We start from the raw sequence: 22,914 nt of genomic DNA, 5'->3' as shown, positions 1-22,914 counted from the left end.
CGCCGGAGCGGGGAGGGAAGAAGGGGGGGGCAAAGAAAAGAGTGACGAGGGAAAAACAATTCTAATTTTTTTTTTTGTTGTTTGTTTTTCTAAAGGAAGGATTTAAAGGGAATTTGGAAAAGGGGAACAAAATTAAAGGCAAAAAAAAAAAAAAGTTTAAAAGTTCAAAGGAAAGGAGGAAAAAACTTTCAAAAGAAAAAAATTCAAGAGGGAGCTATTTTTTATTTTAAATTTTTTTTTTTTAAGAGGAGGATAAAAAAAAAATAATTGAGGGAGAGAAAAAAAATCATAATTGCGAAGGGCTTGATCCGGGAGAACAATACTCGCCGGGAAAGTTACTGCGCGGCGGGGAGGGAGCGGCGGGAGTAAAATGCCGCAGCTGGGCAGCGGCGGCGGGGACGACCTGGGCGCCACGGACGAGATGCTGGCCTTCAAGGACGAGGGCGAGCAGGAGGAGAAGATCCCCGAGAACGCCTTCACCGAGCGCGACCTGGCCGACCTCAAGTCCTCGCTGGTGAACGAGTCCGAGGGCAGCGGCAGCCCGGCCGCCGCCGATGGCGAGGTGAGCCGGGCCGGAGCGGCCCCGCACGGCGGCCCCGAGCCCCCCGCCCCACCGCCGCCCCACGCCCCCGCGCTGCCCCTCTCTCTCCTCCCCGTGCAGGCCCTCCGGAGAGTGCAGGATCCGCAGAGGGTGTACCAGGAGAAGCTCCCGGACCACATGGATGATGGTTAGTCACCGCAACCTCCGCATGTCTCTGTGTGTCCCCCTCTCTCCGCTCCCGGTTCCCGCTGGCCTTCCCCGGTGCACCCCGTTTAGTGCTTGACCCCCCGGTTCCCCAGCCCATCACCCTGACACCTTTGGGAGTGAGGGATGCCAGTCTGGTCACCACAGCCCCCAGCCGGAAAGCTGCTCCTGACAGCACCGAGGCTTCCCAGTGTTCTCATTGTGGGAGCCCGCACCCGTGGGGGGCCCTGGCACTCCCCAACACCTTTTCTGAGGAGTATTGGACAAAAAGATTCCAACAACATTCTGTAACCTCTTTGGGGCCCCCCGACAGGCGGAGGAGTCACCTGTAATTCTTACAGGGAACATTGATTTCAGCAGGTATGAAACATCAGGACCCAGGGATGTATAAAGGATCTGCCTATTCTGGTTACCCTTTCCTGATGCTCTCAGATCCGTATCTGCCCAATGGATCTATGTCACCTCTGGTAAGTTCCTCCTCTCCTTATGGAGAAGTTTTGTGGCCTCTCTCACTGCTGAAGTGTGTTGCAGGTATTGTGCAGGCACCTACACTCGCTTTTTTCCTGCTAAGTTGCAGCCCAGTTTCTGAAATACCTGGACACTGTTCTGTCCAAGCTGAAAGGAAAAGCAGTGGGAAGGGGGAGAGATGCTGGGCAGGAAGCGCCTGCTTCACTCTGAATTGGCTGGAGAAACTGTTTTTCCAGTCTCCTTATCCTCTAGGTTTGGCTTTACTCTTACAGGAATCGAATCCTAATATCTCATGGAGGAATGTCCCTTCCTTTTTCTGGGTCATGGGCCTTGGAGGGATCAGCTCCTGGTCTTTGTGTTTGTGTTCAGGGATATGTCTTGCAGCTAAGCTTGAACCTGCCTGTAAAACAGCCAAGTTCTGGCATGCTGTGTGTTAGGGCTCTGTTGTGGATGATGGCCCATGAAATGGATTTTGTGTTTCTAAAATGGCAATAGAGTTTTTAGGAAGAGGCTTCATGCTGGAGGACTATTCCCGTCTTCTTCCTGTAAAGTTTTTCCCTCTCAGTTTAAATCAGCTTTAGTAATTCTGTATGTTCTCATGTTTCTAGGTTTTGCTATTTGAATGATTAACTAAAGTCTTCTTTATAAAAGCTGCCTTTTACCATCACCATCTTGATCAGAACTTCAGAAAATAATGTTCTGACATTGCAGCAGACAGTCAATGCTGGTGTCGCTCCTGGGAGCAGGCACTGCTGCATCTGTGGCAGACATTGTTCTGCATTAGCCATCAGCAGGTGAGGACAGAATGTAATTTGCTTTGTCTCAGGTTCAGGTTTTAACCTTTCAAAGGGATAAGGTTTAAAAGAATATATAAACCTGTCCTTAATTCTGGTCATTTGTTCACAGGATGGGTAGGATGTAAAACTGGTTTTATGAAAAATAGATGGATTGTGGAGTATGAAACTCAACAATTATACAAACAAGTATGAACACAAATAATTCTATTTGTGGAAATTAGTGCTGTACCCTCACACCTGACCCAGATGGCCTGGGTAGCAGGAGACAGGTCCCTGCAAGAGCCTGCCTGTACCCTGCACAGCTTTTCCTAGGGGATTCAGTTTTCCTGGCTGCATATTGCTGGAACTTTGCTGAAGTTTGCAGATATTGAGGATTTATCCCTAAATTTTTAAGTCTTCCTTCAGTTTACAGCAAGAAAATACGTGTTTGCAGGGCAAGGACAATTTACATTGTTGTAACCCAAATAAGCATTTTTTCTGGTGCTTTCCACCTTATCCAGATACCAGACATCCCTCTTATTCCTCAAAATATTACACTGTTCTCTTCCTGATAAACTTTAAATGCTTTTAAATTTGTCTTATGTAAACACCCTTAATTTGCTCCCTCAGATAGAATCTGGGTAAATCCACAGTTATGTTAGTCCAGCATCTTTTTGCTCTGGTGGAATATTCTTTTAATCTTGAACTCTTCCTACATGGGCAGCAAAGTGCAGTAGTCTATTTATTAGCAGCTAGGCTATAAAGTAGATTGTAGGTTAAGGAATCACCTTTTCCCTTCATAACAGAATAAAATCCAAGCAGTTGTTGTCAGAGCAGCAGACAGGAGCAAATAGACTGCAGAACTTGAAGGGGAGAGGACATAAGTAGAATAGAAGGAATGATCCCATCTCCACCAAAATCATCCAGTGCCTCAAACAGCTTCCTTTAGGCCTGTTTGGATCCTGCCATGGTTTATGAAGAGCTGATTTGATGTTTTCAGTTAAAAATCTGTTACCTAGCAGACAGTGGAAGATTTCTTACTCAGATGAAGGCTGGTCTTGCGGGTTTTAAATTTATTACAATAACTATTTCAGTATATTATTCTGGGCAATTTTGTCTTGTATTTCTATTGACTGTGCTGAGGTTATCATGGTAAATTATGGATTGCTCTCATATAGATTTATTGCTGCTGTGTACATTATATAAAGTGTGTGCTGTAATCTGGTGTCTGCTTCCAATGATTGAGGAGGTCAGATCTGTGACCAAAGATTGCAGATACTTAACCATCCATAAAAGTGTTTTTAATTAACACTTTAGCACAAGAAGAGTTGGGGAGGAGGGTTGCCTGAGTGAATAGGATTACATATCACAATCATGCATGCACTTGATAGTGGAGATTGTATTTTGGTTAATGAGGCTTCCTGGAAACAGTTGTTTACAAGTAGGATTAATTTTAGAATCTTAAAAAAAAAAATCAATTAAAAAATAAAACCAGGAGTATTTTGGCAAACTGTCAGGGCTTTACATTGAAAACAGTAATTTACCTGATTGAAAATAGAGTATAACTCCCTGAAAGACACTGAGCAGCTGGCACCGAGGCTGGGGTTGAACGCCTGCCCTGCAATGCTCAGTAAAACCACTTTTCTGTTTTTTTGGTGGGCTCCCCATGAACCCTGTGAGGGAGCTGCAAGTGGCTCTGGACTGGCTCCAGCACCTGCCAGGCTGGGTATGTTGCTACAGCAGTACCAGGGTGCTGTTTTCCTATTTTCTTTCTGATTTTGTCAGCAGCACCACTTCTGCATTGTTTCTCTCAAGGTGTTTGTAACACTGTCTGTTATGCTGCTCACCCAAGCATCCTGCTCACTCCCCACATCTCCCAGCCAAAATTGCCTCTTTTTACCAAAACACACCCAGCCATGTTATTTTACATGCTCTTCTGCTGCTTCAGAGGGATGCTCTGAAGATGGCTGGGTACATCAGCAGCCACAGCAAGTCTGGCTGATGCTCCCTGGACAGCCAGTAGCAGAGGGGCTGGCAGGAGCTTGGGTGGCTCTCCTTGGCTGAAGGTGGCAAAGGCCAGTGTGGGATGATTCAGCTGGAGTGCTGCTGGTATGGGCAGGCACAGGTTTCCTGGAGTGGCAGTAGAGCTGTTGCTGGGGGCATGGGCAGGGTGAGGGTGCTGGGGACAAGGCAGAGGGCTGAGCCCAGGTCCCGTGTTCTGGGAGCTGTGAGCCCATCAGCTGCCGGGCTGGGGAGGGCACACTCAGTCAAGGGTTAAAGAGCATCTTGGCATAGCCTGTGTGTGCATCTGAAATCCTGACACTCTGCAAGGCCCCAGGAGAGCCATTTCTCACCTGGCTCTCAGTTGTTGTGTGTGTGGTGCTTCAAGGCTCCGATTTATCCCATCTTACTCAAACTCCAGCTTTTCCCAGAATGAAATATATAGGAGTTATGGGTTAAAAATCTGCAAGAAACTTCCAAAGAATATGAACAAGTTGAGGAACTGCTTTTCTAAATTAAATATAAAATCATAAAACTATATCCTTTTTTAAATAGTACAAATGACTTTAAATCAAATTAAGGTACATCCTTAGTAAGAACAGCAGCCTTTTAGGTGGTTACAAACATTAGAGGTCAGACATGGTCAAACATGTTAACACTTTGATCAGATTAAAATATTTTTCTTGCTACAGTTGTATAATTGAGTTTAGACCTGAGGGGGTTTTCTGAACATTGTTATATCTTGTACTATGTGGTAGTTAAATGGTAAAAGGAGCTCTTATAAGTTCCTTTAAGTTCTTTTTGTAAATAGGTTTATAAAATAGGGGAATGAGCCATGCTGCCCTGTATATAGGGCATGAGGTCTCCCTGCTCCCATTGATGGGAGAGATCTGAGGGGAGCTCCTCACACCTTCTGTGCACTTCAGATGCGTTTGGTGAGTGTGTGAGTAGCGTAAAGGCAGGATTAAAATGTTTTATATGTACAGCTGAGGCACTGGACTTTCTGTCTGTGGGAGAAAAAGAAGTGCAAGAGCCTCTTTTTTCTTTGGAAAATAGATACTACATTTTCTTAATTACTAAGTTGTCAGACTGTAGCTTACATGAAATTAGAGGAGTGGGGGTACTCCACAGTCCTGCACAGCTGAAGTCCCCAAATGAGACAGCAGGACTCACAAATAATGTTGCTTTTCAGAGCCTGGTTCCCGAGGTCCGCTGGACTCCTTGAGCTTGTTCAGAGGGTATGAAATGTCCCCTTGGGCAGGGCAAGATGAAAGTGCAGTTACTGCTGGCCTGGGGCCACGGGGCCCAAATGTCTAACACAAAGTCAAAAAGTATGGAGCTGCAGTCTAGGGCTGCTCTTGGCTGGACAGAAGCTGAAGCAGCAGTAGCTGAGCCCCAGGACGTGGCAGCTTCTGCTGCATCCCCTTCCCCAAGGCTGCTCCATCCCTCTGCAGGAGGAGACTATGGCCCCCACAGCAGCTGGAAATCTGCAGCTCAGCTGCTTCTCTGCCTTTCTGTCCTGACTTGCACTGTCAGGGCAATAGTTTAATATTGCTTTTTCCTGTGTTGTGTTCTGATCTTGTTGAAACCAGTGGGAAAACTCACGTCACTGTGTGATGGGGATTTGTTGCTGTGAGAGGACTGCTGCATCTCTGTCCAGATACTGTGTGTGGAGGGAGGAAGGAGGGCAGCTGGAAGCCAACAGTAGCTCTGTGTGTTCTGTGTGTTCTTTCAGCTCTTCTACCTAGCTTGAAACAAGATAATGGTGGAAATAATATTTTATGTTAAAGTTTTGGATACGTGGATGTACCAAGGCTTACGAGGTCATTTATTGCATGTCTGATTCAGTCTTGGTTCCCCCCAAGGAAAATTCTTGTGTTAATTTCTGAGTTCATATCACACCCTCAATTTTGAAGCAGAACTTCCCTTTGAAATAAATTAGAGAGTTCTGCTTAAGAAGCAGCGACATGATACAGCACTGGATGTGTGTGGTCTAATATAACCTTATTTTTAAAATTGTTTGGAATGAAAAAAAGATAAAGCAAACTGTCACAGGGAATCAAAAGCAAGTTTTATGTAAATCTGTGCGTGTGAATAAGTGTGCACATGATTCAGACAGTTCAACAATATCTGGTCTCCCACTGGGATTCCTTCACAGGCTACCCTGGAACGGCTTCCCAGGCATGGGATGCTTTGTTGGCAGGGAGTTGCTATGAGATATGTATGGTAAAGGAACTGTTCCTGCAAATTTCCAACCATTGCTGTTTGTGAAATTGTATGGGCTTGACTGGTTGAGAATATGGAGAGAAAAGCGAAAACTTAGCATCAACTCAAGTTCCCAAAGCTCATCCATGTTAATGATTAGTGGCTTTGAAATTTTAACTGTGGAGAACAAAGCGATTTGGGTTTGAGTGGCACGTGGCATGTCCAAGAAGAAAAGTGCAGAGCTGGTCTGGTATCCAAAGCTGTAACTAAGAGAAGGGGGAGCAAGAGCGGCTCTGCAGCGTGCTCACTTGTGTGTGTTGTCTCACAGCTTGTGGTCCCTCTCATGCCATGATTCCATTGGCACCATTAAATTCCTGCACTGGGGTGAAAACCCTGGTTAATCCATGCAATGGGATGTGCTGGCATTTGCTCTGCCGAGGCACCCGGTCCAGTAACACCGCGTGTGTTCCTGTGACTAAACAGACATTACTGGCTCCAGAGGCATGACTCTCTTGCCTGCTGTCAGAGATCTTCTGCATAGGCCCAGATCCTAATCACAGGCTGAACCCTCTCTATCTGTAGCGTGATCTGCAAGGGAAGCAGGATTTTGGGATATGGGTTGGTGTGAGCTAAGATGGAAATCTGGTGTGGACTGTGTGTGTCTGTGTGTACATGGCATGATGGTTATGGGCAGAGCAGAGCCTTGTGCTGAGGAACATCAACAGTTTTGAGGAAGCATCTACAGCTTGCCAGTAATTTCACATCTGCAGTTCTTTATCTGCCTTTTGGCTGTGATTCATCAAGACCAAATTTAATCTTTCCTGTGGGATGGCCTTTGAGCCCCCTTGCCAATTCACCATAGAGAAGGCGAGGGAGGACCTGAGCACTTTTGAGCATTGTTACTCTCATGGGTAGGCTGTGCTGGGCAGAGTGGGTTTGGGTGAACAATAGGTATGTGCTGGTCTTCACCTACTAAAATCTCCTGCACCATGTGTGAGTCACAATTTCCTCAACAAGGATTATCTCCCCCTGTCTGTTCCATTGATTTGAACAGGCCTAGGTGCCAGAACTGTCTTCTTGAAGGCATGGCCACTGTGGGAGCTTCTCTTCATCCCACCCCTCTGAGGCTTTGGCCATGGTTGCTGCTGCAGCTCCTTTCCTGTTTGCTGCTCATTTCATAGAAACAGAATGGTTTGAGTTGGAAGGGACCTTAACAGCTCATCACATTCCAACCCCTGCCACGGGCAGGGATACCAGCCACTAGACCAGGTTGTTCAGTGCCCTTGGTTTCCTGTGCCTTTGCCGTTCCACCTCACTGCCCAGGGAGCCAGGAGATGGCTTATGTCAGCATCTCTGCCAGCCTGATGTACACATGCTCTTACATCATCATTTACCTGTGGTGGGTGGAGGGCACAGCAGTAGGAGGGTAGGTACAAGTTGCTTCCTGAATTCTTTGCAGAGCCACTGCAGCAGGGAAAGCTTCTCAGCCTGATCAAATCCCAGGCTGGTGCCAAGTGGGGACATGTGAGTCCCTCCTCTAGGCTCTTTCATGTACTGTTCTTTGAATCTCTCTTTAAAAAAATAGGTTATAACAAGATACTTGCTCATTAGTTTCTGTGTCTGGAGGATGAAACAAAGGTTTGTTAGACGAATGGGTGACTCAGAGGGTTGGATACAGGATACAGAGCTGTTCACTTCCTAGTTTCTAGTTTTAATACAGCTGAATCAGTAAAGACTGGGTGCCTGTTCTTTTTGCTGGCTTGTCCAGTGGTCTGTCCGAGAGGGCACAGCTCCCTTCAGGCCGCAGGCAGTGTGAGTGTTTCATGGGGTGAATGTCCAAAGAACCTGCAAAGTCTGGACCAAACCCTCTGTGAACATCAACCAAGGTCTTGTTCTCACCATGAGACTGCCAGTTCAGCACATGCTGGTGGCTCACAAACCCACTGACTTTATTTCATAAAGGAAGGGTTTGCATCATGTGCCTCTAAGGCTTGATTACAGCAGGATCTTTTTCTTGGTTAGTTATCTTGGACAAAGAACTCTAACCTTCACCTCCTTACAGAGCAACTTAGCGCCACTTTGTCACTGTTTTTTGCCTTTGAGTCTATAATTTAGGATTATAAAGCCATTTATGCTGGAAAATTAGTCCAGTCTTTAACCAAGCACTGACAAGGCTGCCACTAAAATGTGTCTCCAAGTGTCACAATCATACATCTAAATCTTTTCAGGAATAGTGACTCCTCCACTTCCCTGAACAGACTATGCTAGGGCTTCTCAGCTTCTTCAGTGAAGAAATTTTCCTTATCTGAATGTCCCCCTGGTGCAGCTTGAGGACATTTCCTTGTCCTAGTGTCTCTTACTGGGAGAAGAGAGCAAAGCCCCCCCACACCTGGCTCTACCCTCCTTTCAAGTGGTTTTAGACAGCAGGGAGATCCCCCCTGAGCCTCCCTTTCTCCAGGCTAAGCTCCCCCATCTCCCTCATCTGCTTCCCATCAGTCTTGTGCTCCAAAGCCTTCATCAGCCCCATTGCCTTTCTCTGGACGTGCTGTTTGTGACCATTCCCAATGAAGGACCCTTCTACCACCATTCTCTCTGTGGAGTGGGTTCATGGAGAAGGCAGGACATGTGGTCAGTAAAAGGGTTAGCAAATCCTGGTGAAATCAGCTGTCCTCATCCAGAGCATGCTGCTGGCTGGAGGTGCTGGGCAAGAGGTCACCAAAATGGCTTTAAAGCACTGCTCCTTTTCCATTCTCCACCTCTGTGCTAAACACAGCTCAGCTGCCGTGAGAGGAATCTGCTTCTTTGTGTTTCACAGGGTCCCGAAATTAGTATTTTGTGAAAGAAAACAATAAACCCAACAATGCTGTGGTAAGTATTTGAAACCAAAGTAAAACTGGATACTAGAATCTAGAGCACTTTTCCCCTCCGGTTATAACAACTTTACATTTGATTAAATGATAGGCAAAAAAAAAGTCTCAACAGTATCTCCTTTGTTCCATTGAAAAATCTGGAACTGTAATATACAAAGTACATGTCTGCCTTGAAGAGCTACATAGTAATCACAGACTGACCAAAAAAAGACTTTTTTTTTTTTTTTTAAGTGATTCAGCTTGTCTGCTTTATGTTGAATTTGTTTTCTGCTGTGGTTTGCTCTGAGGTGTAGCATATATATATGAGCGTAAACTGAGGTTCTGCTGTGATGGGATCCACACAAAAGTAAAATGTGAAAGCCCAAGGTCATAAAGTGTGTTTGACTGGGCATAAAGGGGTTGTGATTATAAAGGCACTTGGGAAAAGACTCTTCTTGAAGTGCTGGGAAGAGACTCTGCAGCAAAATGCTCAGAAAGGATAAGAAAAGTGAAATTTTTATTCTGACACTGAGGATATGGCACTGTGGAGTTTGCTTTCATGTTTAGGAAATAAACCATTGTAAGATCTACCACATGAAAATTTGTTTTTCTTAGCATGGAGAGGCTGATGAGGTGATTCTTGTTACATGCTGCTGCCCTGGAATTACTGCGATGGGAGTCGGGATAGTGAGGAGGAGTTGTTGTCTTTGGATTCTAAGTGGGAGACACAGCACAACCCCTGACACCACCAAACCCCAGGTCAAAAATAGTCCTTTGAGCTTTATCATCCTGCTGTAACTTGTGGCATTGCCAGATTTGGAATCTCACCATCCAAAAAAATATATGGATTTAGAAGTCCAAGAGATGTTTTGTAAGATTGCATCATGCTGTGGTGAATATTCCTTAGAGTGCTTAGACAAATTAAATAAACAGATAAATTGATTATGCATGTTAACCCAAAATTTAAAACAAAAGCAATAACATAAAATAAGAAATAAATTTTTTTAAAAATTAAATAAACATTCAAAAGTTTTTGTTTGACTTTCTCTGATACAAAGCAATTTCTCCAGGACTGTACACCATATGAAACACATTATAAATGCTCTTGTAAAATTCACATCATTATACCACATGAAAGGCCAGGTCCTAAAAATAGCCATTCAGAGAGGATGCAGGCTAGTAGCAATTTTGGTGATCATGAAATACTTGTGTTGACATCTCTATGCATACACACCCACAGAAAGCTTTGACTTTTGAATATTAGCAACATTTGTGCTTTATGGAATTTCACATATCATCCTATGGATAGTCCTTTACTCAGGGACATTCATTTCTGATCTTATTCCCATTTTTCTAACCCTGATTTTATAGAGAAAATGGGTATATTACTTTTTTATAGGTTTTTCTTGTTGGTTTTTTTGGGGTGGTTTATCTGGGAGGCTTTTGGTTTTTTCTGGTTGGTTGGTTTTGGGGGTTTTTGTGTGTTTGTTGTTGGGGTTTTTTTGGTATTTGTTTTGGTGGGTTTTTTTTTCAGATTTTATGTGAAACTCTTTCCTTGCTATCAGTTTTACAGTGTTTAGCAATATCAGTTGGATTTCCCTGTCTCCCAGCAGGGAAATAAATGTTTTTTTCCTTCAATAGTCACACACATCCCCAGTATTTTGGGGAACTAACTGTTAAAATGTAAACCTAGAGCATTAGATAACAACACAAAAAGCTGCCACATCTATGCAGTCTTTTTATCTGGTGTACTATTCAAAAGAAAGTAAATGAAATCTGCAGTAATTACACAGTAATGTATCCACAACAAAAAATTCTTCCTTGTCCCAGTGATCAGAACTTGGCTTTTATTTTGGAATATGAAAGGCTGCAGCCTCTTGCCTTTGGTGTGTTTGCAGCAAAGCCCTGGCTGGGATCAACTGCCGTAGCTCTGGGATAGACAACAAAGTCCTGCCAGCTGATATCACTCGAGATCTTTTTGAAGAGCTCATCAGATTGGGTTTTATTGCTGTTGTGTTTCGGTTTTCGCTTGTTATTTGTTTGAAAGCATTACTATAGGGATGGTTTTCTGAAAAACGTTGGAATCTTCAGGGCTGGTCTCTTGTGTGCATTTCTCTTTTATAAGTAATATGACGGTGCTAGAGATGCACACCTTCACTTGGGGGTGGCTGAAGTCTGTGGTTTAAGCCTGTCCTGGATTTTAAGTGTGTGGCCCTTTTAAAACCACTTGGAAACAGTCTATATCCTCAAAATAAGTTTGCTTCTGTAACTGGAGCAAAATCTGTGGAGATGGCGAGTGAAATAACAGGGTGTTGAAGAAAATGACATTGCTTCTGAAATAGTTGGCATGAAAATCATGAAGTCTGAAGTTTCATTCAAATCAGATGTAGCTCTGGCTGTTGTGAGGCAGGACACAAACTCACCCAGCAATACAACTCCGAGGAATTTACAGGGAGATGTCCAGTTGTTCCAGGTTGTTTTAACTGCAGGGCAGCTCTTGTCTCTTGTCCAAGGCAGGGGTCCTGTTCTAAGGCAAACAGGCTCTCCTGTTCTTACCTTGCTGAGTTGATTTCTTGTAGGCTGTTAACAATTCTGAAGAATCAAATGTTGTAAAATTACATCACAGAAGTGGGTTTGCTGTTGGTAATTTAGCTCCCTAGAGCAGCTGGACTAGGGGACATGGGAACACTTTGACAAGGGAATAGTTTTATAGTGTAAATGCATTAATTTCTGCATGAAGTTATCAGTAATTGAAGGATCTCTTTCCAACTAAGGGATGAGAAATTTTGGCTCTTTTGGCATCCTGCTCTTTATAATGCAACAGACAGTGGTGTTTAGAAAAAGCTGAAAAGTTTTAATGCTTCTGGCTTGAAGCATCATGCTAAAGCCCTTTTCTCTTTTCCATAATTATTTGGGTGGCTGAAATTGGGGTTCTATCTGGCAACATCAGTTTTTTACTATTCCAGTGAGCTCAAATTTTTCTGCTAGGAGCAGAATTCAGGTAAAAGCACCAAATGTCCCTGACTGGGACTTCTGATAGCACTTGAATGCAAGAGTTGTAGAGAAAATTTAATTTCTTGACTCAGGAGTACAGAAAATTACCTGATAGTGCCAATTGTTTGGGTATTGACATTTACTGGAACTAGTATATAACTCCATGCATGTAATCAGACTTCACAAAATAGAATGTTTTTGTTTTACAATACACGATTTGTGCAGATCTACCACATGGATCCGCTTATAAATGCGTAGTGGTGGATGAGGCAGGCTGCAGTGAATCCCTGAAAGATCAGTTCCCATATCCAAAATTCATCCAGATTTCCTGCTGCAACCAGTGGTAAACACCTGACTGTGGGGTGGGAGCGTTGCTGTTTCCGTGGGCAGGAGCTGCCTCTCTCCTGCCTGCGCACCCCGAGCTCATTTGATACGGGAGCTGAGCGATCCTCTTACCAGAGAGCCCCAGGTGCTGTGGCAGACCATCTAAATAGCCAAATAAACAGCCATGAGTAGCACCAGTTGTTTATGTGTTAACACAGGATGTTCTCAAAATCGGGTAAGAAGTGAGGCATGTTACCGAGTTTTATAGCAGAGGAACCGGATAGTCTTGTAACTGCTGTGCACGGCCACGGCAGAGGAAGCGTGGTTTTATCCCAGCTTCAGCTCCCAGTCCCACAGGAGCTTGTTTTTCTGTGACTCAGTTTCCCCCAGGAGCATTGTGGAACTTTATCATTTCATGTGTAAGCAACGTTTGGAGAGCACGGCAATGTTGATACTGAAACAAGACATAAAGTCCCACACAGGCTGCTGCAAGAGGGGATGTTTCAGAAACGATCAGAGGAGGACTAGCCTGAAAGAGTAAGTTGTGCTGCTTATTAGGCCATTTACTTCAAGATATTAAACAAATTGCAATTTCATAATCTTTTAGGAAGTTGCAGATGGCCTTAAGACCACAACTCCTTCAAGGTAACTGGCATCTTGCTTTTAAAACAAATCACCTTCTCAGCCTAAATTTCAACGAGTGGTATTATCTGGATGGCAATGATGATGGCATGGTCCAACACATTGTCTGAAATACACATGACACACAAATCCTTGTTATTAAACCAGGAACAAATGTCATTTTTTTTATCCACTTGTAATATGGTGATGAGAACAATCTCCAGGATCACACAGCGTAGCTTTTGAACACATGTACCAAACCTCTGGATGCATAATTAAAATTCTTTGTCATGAAGAATCAATCTATTTATCTTGGAAACTTTTTTACTGGAACAGTAATCTCTAGGAAATCGTTTAACAGTAGTTTGCTTCCAGTTTGTCAGTAATGGCTTGAGGCAAAGTCTGAAGTGGATGGAAACTTGTCGAAGGAGATGCTGCTGTCGCATGAGGTGCAGAGAGGTTTATAGCAGAGAGCAAAAGAGGAGGCAGTCAGATGAGTTCAGTCCAGCTTTTAGAATCATGAGGAAACTCGGTACAGCAGGGCAAAGATGGCTTCTGCAAGCACATCATGTGTAGAATGTGAAAGCCATCAATTGTGCCCATGTCAGCTTCTAAGCCTAAATTTTCCTTACTGGAGGTTCCATGTGTGAGTGTGTGGAGGCCAAGACCATGCGTTGGTGGTGGTGGGGCTCTGCCTCGCTCCCTCGCTTCTTTGCATCCTGGGAATTTCTGTATCCCAGGAATCTCTGTGTCTCTGCATACCAGGCATCTCTGGATATGTGTCCTGGACATCTTTGCATCCTGGGCATCTCTGCATCTCACCATCCTGGGCATCTGCATCTCTGCATCTCCCCATCCCAGGTGTGGAGGCAGCCAGGTGGGAGAGCCAGGGCACAGCCCCCCCTCTCAGCTGGGGTGCTGCAGGGTGTCTGCCAGGGCAGCAGAGTCCTCCAGCTCTCAGATGTTATCGCTTCTCTCTAAAAGTCTAGCAGCAAGTTTCAGTTAGGTAATGAGTTATCTGATTTCCCTTTAATCTGGGCAGCATCGCTCCAGCGCGATAACCTCGAATCGCTGTTTATCTCACGCTCAATGCTGCAGGAAGAAAATTGGCAAGACTAAGTGAAAATTCACTGGAAAAGGAGCTTAGGAAAGTTGCCCTGGTCTACACTGAATCCCTCCTTTTTGCAGCAGGTGCAGATGAGAAATAACTGCCCCAACTCGAAATTCTCCCAAGAGGCCACAAAATCCAGCTGAAGTAAATGCCACTTCCCTGCAGCATTACTTCCCACTCGGTGCTGTCTGCCCACAGAGGATGGTAGGGTGTATGAACTGGCAGGGGATTAATGGCAGCCTGGTTCATAAAAAACTCTGCTGCCAGAAGGACGTGGGACCCAGACAGAAGTAAAGAGGGGCTGGTTCTCTCTGCAGATGCCCCCAAGTGTTATTTGTCTGAGAGCAGATTTTCCCACAGATCTTTGGCCTTCATATTATTTGAAGAACCCCCTCTGCAGCTGCAATCCTTCCCTCCCCCGAGGGAAAAACAGGGTGGTAACTTTGTGAACTGAATGGTGTGGAGGTTTAGGAGTACTGCCATGGGAGGGGAAGATTTGGCTCATTAGCGTGGAACATTGTGTTGCCAGGAACAGAGTTTTGGGGCAGAACTAATAACATGGAAGCAGATGCAGTCAGCTTTTATTAAACTGGTTTGTAGATGACTTTAAATAGGCAACAGTTTTATCTGGGGCTTTCCTTGCAAGAGGTAGAATGGCGGACCCCAGCAGAAGCAAAGCCTGGCTTACATGCTGGATAAAAAGTACAGAGAAGCTAACTAAATTTCTCAGTATTCTGAAACATTTCCCCCAAATATATTTTTAAAAGAGGGGAAAAAAAAAACCCAAAAAGCTGAAGACTTCATGATTGTGTTATAATCTATAAACTTTTAGAGTCCATGCATCTCACTTTGAGGAAGGACCAGCTGTAGAGCCACAGTGTTCGTAGTCTGAAGGACCCAACATGATCTCATCTCTGCTTTATCCTGATGCACCATCTTCTCTTGGCCATGGACTCCCAAGCTGCACTCCGTTACCCCCACACCTGAACATACATTAACTGCTTGGCAGTGTGTTAGAGGCAGGCATGGATAAATTAATTTCCAAGCCAAGTTTTGAAGCACTTCTCCCTTGAACCACCCTTTCTGTAGCACCAATTAACTCCATAGCGCTAATCAGCATCAGCGATGGTCGGATGCCATTTCCTGACACATGGCATTCCATGGCCACCAGTAATGATGGGCTGAACTCACTCTGTAATTGCCTTACCCAGGTACACAGGCTGGAATGACCGTCAGCCAAATACAACTCTGAGGAGTCACCATGAGGACCATCCATCCTCAGCCAAAGCCAGCAATGACTATTTCTGTGTGTCCTTATACTGTCCTCTTGTTCCTTCACCACCTCCATGCAGCCTGGACTAGCTGCCTGGTTTTCATGAGGGTGTTGGGAATGGTCGGTCCCCGTTAATGCAGCCAACCCTGCAAATCTCTGTAGAGGTTCCTGTTGGATTTCTGACATCCCCATAGATGTCTGTTAGCTCCTTCTGTGCCAATTGGAGACACCATTTCATAGAGCAAAGAGAACCATCCAGAAACCCTTGCCCTGCTCCATCCATCCAAGAGCAGCCTGGCATATCCATAATTTCTTCCTCGCTCTGCTCCACGCAGCCTCATTATCCCAGCTGGATGCTGTACTCCATCCTGCCTTGGTTGTGCAATGCTTTTTTTCTTGGGCAGTTTATAATCTGGAGATTTTCTGGGATCTGTAGATGGCATTAAAGGAAGTCTCCTCATCACCTCAGGTTCTGTCTTTCAGTACCAAGTGTTTAAGACATAATTCCAGGCGTCCAGGGCTTGCTTTCTCTTTGTGTCTCCTTTGCTCTTGCTTTCATTTGCTAACATGTTGAACTTCAAAGTCTATTCTTTCTGATTCCTAATTTTTATGGAAAAAATGGTCTGAACTCCATTTGCATTTCCTCCCTGAGGATACTGGCAATCCTTAATCCTATATATTAAAGAATCTTAGTTTTCTCAGCAGCTCTTTATTCTGGGACTACTCTTCCACTCTGTTTTCTCCTTGAAATGCTCTCCTGTGGTTCAAAATTGCTCTTCACAGTGCCCCTGACCACTGTCACTTGCTGTTATGAGCTATTTGCACAGATGTTTGATCACTTTTTAAGCCCTTTTCCCTTCCCATCCCTGTCCCTTGCAGGTAATTTGTGAAGGTTTCATGCCCATGGCAGTAGATGCTCAGAGATGTTTGTTCTCAGAGATTGCAGCATGGGCTGTGTGTTCTGCAACCGGCAATATCCAGGACCTGCTGGAATAACTATTTATAAAGGCAAGAGATATGAGGATGAAAGTAAATAGGGTACTATTTTATTCAGGCTGATTTTAATTTCACACTGATGGTCACCGTATTCCAGTTGAGTCCCAGTGACCGCTGCCATTTGCCTGCTTGAGAGACAATTGCTATCTGTGCTTCCCCTGCTGTGATGCAGGATGGTACAGGGACCCTCTGCCTCTCGGTCTCTTGTCCCTCTTCCTGCTTCCACACAGGAATCACAGCAATTCCCTGTGTTCCCCAGCTCCTGGGAGCTGTGGGAAGTAGGTAGAATGCCGACTGCGCTGGCTGTGCAGATCCAGGGATTTAGATCACGCAAACCCAGTGTTCTTTCCTACAAGCCATTCTCAGCGATGTGCTCGGGTAATTAGCATGTTCATAAACACTTTGTAATCTTGTGATCATGGCTTACAGATTAGCTCTTTTGCCAGCTTTGCGATTTCTTTGCCAGTTTTAGTTTTAATTGCAAATCCATTACTGCCAGCTCCCTTGCATATTGTAGCAATAGGCAAATTAAAACACTTGGATACAGTTGGGCGGGTTTCAGTTAAGAAATTAATTGTTACTGCCAACCAGTGCTTTTTAATGTGAGGGTGGCATTTGAGTTTGTTTTTGAGGGTATAATCTCCAAGACTTTCTTTTTTCCCTTCTCCTCCCCCCTCCCCAGACTGCGTTGCCCTGTCAAGCAGCTCCCCAGATGGCATGAAGCAAATGCTTGCCTCTTTGATCTCCTAGTCAAGAAATTTGGAAGTCGTTCTGAATTTATGAGAATCCTGTCTGAAATAAATCTGTCTGTGCACAGGCCTACACTAAGGCAACCTGGAGCTGCAGGCACAGCTCACCTGAACCTCCCAGGGAAGCACAGGATTATATCCCACAAGAGCATCGTGTGATGCTGTAGCGATAAAAAGAAACTTCATGCATATTGTTGAACATGAAGAAGTCTAGACAATCTACAATTTACCAGTCGGGATAATTGGCTAAAGGCTTAATCCGCCCTGATAATCCAGTAATGGTATTGTTGGCAGGACATTGATGTAAATATCACTCAGCAGTGCTGGCAGCTGCTGTCTCCTGTGATTGCTGCCATTCCCAATTCCTCTTCCACAGTCATTAGGGCTGATGGGGAATTTTCAGAGTTCTGTGAACTTCTTGTATTTTTCAAAAATTCTCTGGGCTCTGTGGTTGTTTTTTACCCTGTTTGTTGTGTAAGTAACATTTTTCACCGGGTTAGAATTTTCACAGGCCCATTCCTCAAGAATATCTTTGTTCCTTGATGTATGTTTCTTCCCCTCGTGTATTTCTCCCGTAGCTGTCTCCAGCCTCCTGATGCTGCTGTCGCACAGTTTGCCATTGCCCTTCAATACAAACAACATCTGGTCCTGCACTGGACCTGTGCCAGCACTGCAAACCACTTGGTACAATGTCCAAACCTGGTAGCATTCATTGAGACTTCGGTGGCATCACTCTGCACAAGCCCTGATGTGCCACCAGCTTGGCTGGGGCTGCAGGCCCTGGTGGGGCACTGTGGAAGGCAATGAGCTGAGCAGGGTTCTAGAAATCCATCACCCTCCCCATTTTGCAGGAGTGTTTTTAATGCAGTTCTGTGTGCCCTGTGGGAACAAAGAAGGGGATTGTAGCACCACAGATGCAGGGAAGGATGGACAGGCTTAGTCCAGCCTCCAAACATGATTCTCCCACCACTGCAGTGCTTGTCCCCACATGCTGCCTTCCATGGCCTGTTGATGTGTTGGAGCATGGCTGGCTGAAATCTCTGTTTAACTGTGCATGAAGCCAGGTCCAAAAACACCTGTCCCATTCTTGTTACTTTATTCTCTTTAATTCATTCACTCCATTTGCCTTGGTAAATGTGGTTGTTTTCAGCTGCCTTTACAGCTGAAGGACACTACTCCTATATAAGCACAGTACCAAGCACAAAAGGATCCTGCCTGACTGGAGTCACAGAATCCCAGAATGGTTTGGGTCAGAAAGGACCTTAAAAGACCTCATTCCATCCTCCCTGCCATGGGGAGGGATGCCACCCAAGAGATGAAGTTGCTCAGGGCTCCATCGCACTGCTCTGTACAACTCCTCTGCCTTCAGAGAGCTTGGGGTTGTGTGATGGATTGGATCTCAGCAGAGGATTCCCTGATGGCCCAAGCAGAACCACCCTGGGAATTCCTTTTCTGCAGCAGCATTGAGTCCATGCTGCCAGCTGAAGTATTAAAAACCCTATATGTAATACTATATAAACTTACTTTGGTCAATCACCCAGCTGAGATGGCTGTGAATCCTTGACACCATTCTTAAGGCAGCCTGTAATGGTTTTTTGAACACTGCTTTTCTTTTTTTTTTTCTGCTCAGAAAACAATAGAAGCAGCACAGTTCCGCTGCAAACAAAACCTGAACATGCTCTAACTTACATGTGAAATATCAAAGAGCTCTTATTCAGTACACATCACCACCCTTCCGTTTCACAGCAAACACCTTGTCACAGCCCAGAGACCTTGGGAAAACTATATATAGTGTATTCGGGCAAATGTCACCCTGGTAATTATCCCATAGCTCTGGCTCCACAATGTTGTGGCTAACAAATCCAACTTTAATTTTTCATGATCTCTATCAGAGCAGACACTGGGTTTGACTTCAGTTGGTACAGAGTCAGGAGGAATAAACACAAACCTACAGTAAGATCAAAGCAGCAGAGAGGTGCACATGTGCTAATAATAATAGTTTATGAAAGCTCATATTTTCCTTCAAAAACATCCTGTCATTTATGTATCAGCTTTGAAAAGGGTAAAAAAAAAAAAAACACAGTAAAATACACCACAAAAAAAAAAAAAAATAGATAGGGCAGATACTTGATTGCAGCAGCTCGTGTGTGGTTTGCTGCGAGGGTTGTACATGCATCGTGTCCTCCAGTGCATGTGTGAAAGGAAGGTGCAGAGGCTGAGCTGGCTGTGACCGAAGTACCATCATTATCTGATTTCTGCATACAGCTGGTGACAATGTGATGCAGAAGGGAGGATGAGGTAAACAGTCTCAAAGTTGGTAACCGCATCCACACCTGGTGCACCTCGATAAAATGTCTGTAAACAGTCTGCACAGAGTGAGGTTACAGCGAGGCTGAGGACAGCTAACGGCTGCAGGAGATGCAGGAAGAGACACACTGAGGTTTGGGGATGGTGTTTTGGGTGGGTGGAATTACCCAGGGGATTAAAATGGGGATTTTGCCCTTCCATGGCTGTAGGCAGCTTTGCAGGTCGGCTTTCCTGGCAGTGTGTGGGACAGGCAGAGTGTGGCTGGGTAACTGTACCCAGGAAGCTCTGTGGGGTCAGGCAGCTGTGATTTCAGCTCCACACAATGTGACCTACTTAGGAAGGTCAGCCCTCAAAACTGGGCACAATGCTGACCATTTCCTCTGTTGCTTTACATCAAATTTTTGCTATCAGCTTTTTAAATTTAGCACAGTGGCTTAAGCTTCCATCGGGGGTTTGTCCTGCCTGGCACTGAGATGCCTGGGGGCTGGAACATGAGGAAGTGCAGGAAGAGTGATGCTCCCAAAGGGTGATGTGTGTGGGGAAGGAGTCCCGGTGTGTTGTCTGTCTTTCACATTGCATGCTGTGGTTGTTAACGTTCGGTTGTGCCTGTAGTTCTCTCTGCAAGCAGGAAAGGGTTTGGGGTTTTGGTGAAGGGAGGAAGGCTGACAATAAAAGGTGACAAAATGTCCCACTGAGTACTGAAGATGGGCTGGCTGATGAAGGAGAAGGTTGTTTAGAAAGAGAACCAAGGAGAAGAGCACAAACAGGAGCAGGTACAAGGAAAGTCACACTTTCTGCTCTTTCTGCACAGGCTCCTTGGGCAGAGTGTGATGATGACCGTGGGGTGACGGTAGCAGAGAGCAATCCTTGCGCTGGGAAGGTGTTTTTCAGGGCTGTGAAACTGAGCTGGAGTCTGTTCAGAGTCTGCAGCGGCTGAATCACAGCAAACAGGGACTCGTTAAGAAACTGGAGCAAATAATAATGATCCATATGTTTAATGCAGCTGAAAGGCGTACTTCAAAGATACTGTTATCCTAAAAAAGCCCAAGTATAGAGGGGAATATACTTGATCACAGCTTCCAAGTTTTGATGGTAGCATTGTAAGTAGGTCAGCAAACGGTAATATTTAAATTAACTCCTCTTTCCAGCAACTAGATGGGAATGTAGGTCTAGAAATTGGTAAATGTAGATTCCCTTCCCAGCTCTGCCACTTTGACAAGTCACTTCATCTCCTCACGCCTAAGGGAAAAATACACCTTTGGGCTCTGCCCAGTAATCATCAGCCAAATGCTTCCCCACCTATCTAAAGGGTTTTAGAATATGTGATTGAAAAGTGCAAAGTGTTATTAACATTGAATTAATGTCTGCCATTACAATATGTAATGGAGTATTTCTGCACACACCCCATTTCCTCCTGCTCGAATGTTTTGTCAGACAAGTCCAAGTGTTTACCAGCTTTGTAGCTGGCCTGAAATGAGTGAGCTGGAGCTGCTGGTCACTAGTGGAGCTGCTGGGCTTGTTTGATGGCAGGATAGCTGGTGTGCAGAAACTGGCAGCAGAGCTATCAGCACACAGCCATGGACCCGGTTTGTGGCGGCAGGGTTGGGGTGGCTGGGCTGCCCCCTCAGCAGCCAACACGGAGCTGTAGACACATCTCCAGGGATGCCTGCACACTGGGACTCTGGACCAGACAGCCAGGTTCTCCCTGCCACAGCGTGCATGGTGCAAATGCACACTTCCTGACAGGGATGGAGAGGGCCAGGCTGGTCTGAAAATGGGGAATGTGCTACTGGAATACCTCACTTCCCTTTTCTGGGAGCTGAGAGGCACAGCCTCCCACCACCTCAATTGATGGCAGAATTCACACTTACTTGGGCAGCACTGATTGCTTTAATTTCTACCTCCTTTAAATATATTGATTTTCTCTGTGCAAATAACAGCTGCATGTTTATTGATTCACAGATGTATTTAAGGATTCCCAGCCCTGGAAATGTTCAAGGTGAGGTTGAATGGGGCTTGGGGCAATCTTGTCTTGTGGAAGGTGTCCCTGTCCATGGCAGGAGGGTTTGAACAGTCAGAGTTTTAGGGTCCCTTCTAACCCAAACCATTCTATGATTCTGCAATATCAACCCAGATCTTTCAGAGCAGCATTACACCTTTATGGTTGTCTTCTCATCCCATCAGACCCACCTTCCCTGCCTTGGTTGGGTTTGCCCACCACCATGCACAACCCTGCCTTTTTCTCATTATCCTGCTGTGCACAAATACTTCCCTTCTTTTCTAAAATATTGCAGCACATGGTGTGGGTTACTGTCTAGACTGCATCACTTGAACCAAATACATTCACTAATATGACATATTATTAGAGCTCACTAAGAGTAACAAACGAAGTACATTTCTTTGTTCACTCTGTAATTGTTTGTTCATTAGCTCGCTTGCTGATTCATAAAATATGAAAAGCACCAATAGGGTATCTAGTCACTAGTGCAAATTAGCTAGTTTCTAATGTACATAAATAAATTATAACCCTGCATTTACAATTTGCCTTTACTATAAGGGCTGTGCAGAAATGCTTTATCTCTGCATACAAAATGACAAGTAAAGGCAGAAGCTGGGAGTGCTGTATCCTACACTTGCAGAACACGCTAGTAGCAAAAATTACCTCTTTGCTGGTGGGTAATTTGTTTTCTTTAGCTCTGAATGTGGGATATGACAATATTGGGTAGCTATCCTTGTAGCTAGGGCTGGATGTTCAGCTGGTGAGTTGGCAGTGCCATGCTCTGTGTGCTGTTGGTAGCTGGGAAAGCCCTGAAGCTTTTGTTATCCTGGGGCTTTGCGTTTTCCTCTGGTTTTTGTCTGATCCACTGCTGTGCTCTCTCTCTAGGAGCAGGTCCTACTACTTTTTGGCTATTCTTTTTGTTTATGAATTATTCCCAAAAAACAGCCATGTTCTCATATTCCTAGGAAACTTCCAGGTATTGTGTGCCCATGTGCAAGACTCCCAGAGGATGTAACATCATCTTTAGGGTGTTTTTTTCTATGGATTTATGTGGTAGGGAGTGTAATTCTCCAATAAATATCAGAGATAGAGCTCTTCAGAGATAGAATCCTTTCCTTTTCCTTTTTTTTCAACATGCTCATGACTAAATGAATCATTCTCTAAAAGTTCTGTAGGTTTCTAGATAAAATTCTGCAGGCAGCTGTTTAATATCTGCATGTTACATTAGTTTAATCCCTTCTCAGTTCTGTAATTCTATTAAATGAGGAGTTCAGGCTATGAGAGTCCAAAAGAGAGAGTACCAAAGTCACAGAATCACAGAATGGTTTGGGATGAAAGGGACCTAAAAGACTGCCTGGTTCCAATCCCCTGCCATGGGCAGGGACACCTTCCACCAGACCAGGTTGCTCCAAGCCCCATCCAACTGGCCAACAGCTTCTCTGGGCAACCAGTGCCAGTGCCAAGCAGCACAGTAAACTTATTAATTTTTAAAAACT

The 22,914-nt window shown here is 44.8% G+C and overlaps 1 protein-coding gene across 8 annotated transcripts in view; it reads left to right on the top strand.

The window, feature by feature from the left end:
* The first annotated feature begins 216 nt into the window (after window positions 1–216).
* The window catches only part of TCF7 (transcription factor 7), a 70,794-nt gene continuing 48,096 nt past the window's right edge, over window positions 217–22,914 (top strand). For 6 of the 8 annotated variants that reach the window (XM_019008159.2, XM_015641653.2, XM_015641650.1 and 3 more), the window contains exons 1-3: window positions 217–562; window positions 662–728; window positions 1,103–1,212. In XM_019008159.2, coding sequence (XP_018863704.1) covers window positions 371–562; window positions 662–728; window positions 1,103–1,212 — 369 coding nt within the window. In that variant the 5' untranslated portion in view covers window positions 217–370. The remainder of the gene's footprint in view (window positions 563–661; window positions 729–1,102; window positions 1,213–22,914) is intronic. The other 2 variants (XM_019008160.2, XM_019008158.2) reach the window with 1 other exon arrangement.

Source organism: Parus major, chromosome 13, assembly GCF_001522545.3.
Source record: "Parus major isolate Abel chromosome 13, Parus_major1.1, whole genome shotgun sequence".
Taxonomy (NCBI): Eukaryota; Metazoa; Chordata; class Aves; order Passeriformes; family Paridae; genus Parus; species Parus major.
Note: the sequence above shows the minus strand (reverse complement) of the source record. Positions and strands in the feature narration are given on the sequence as shown.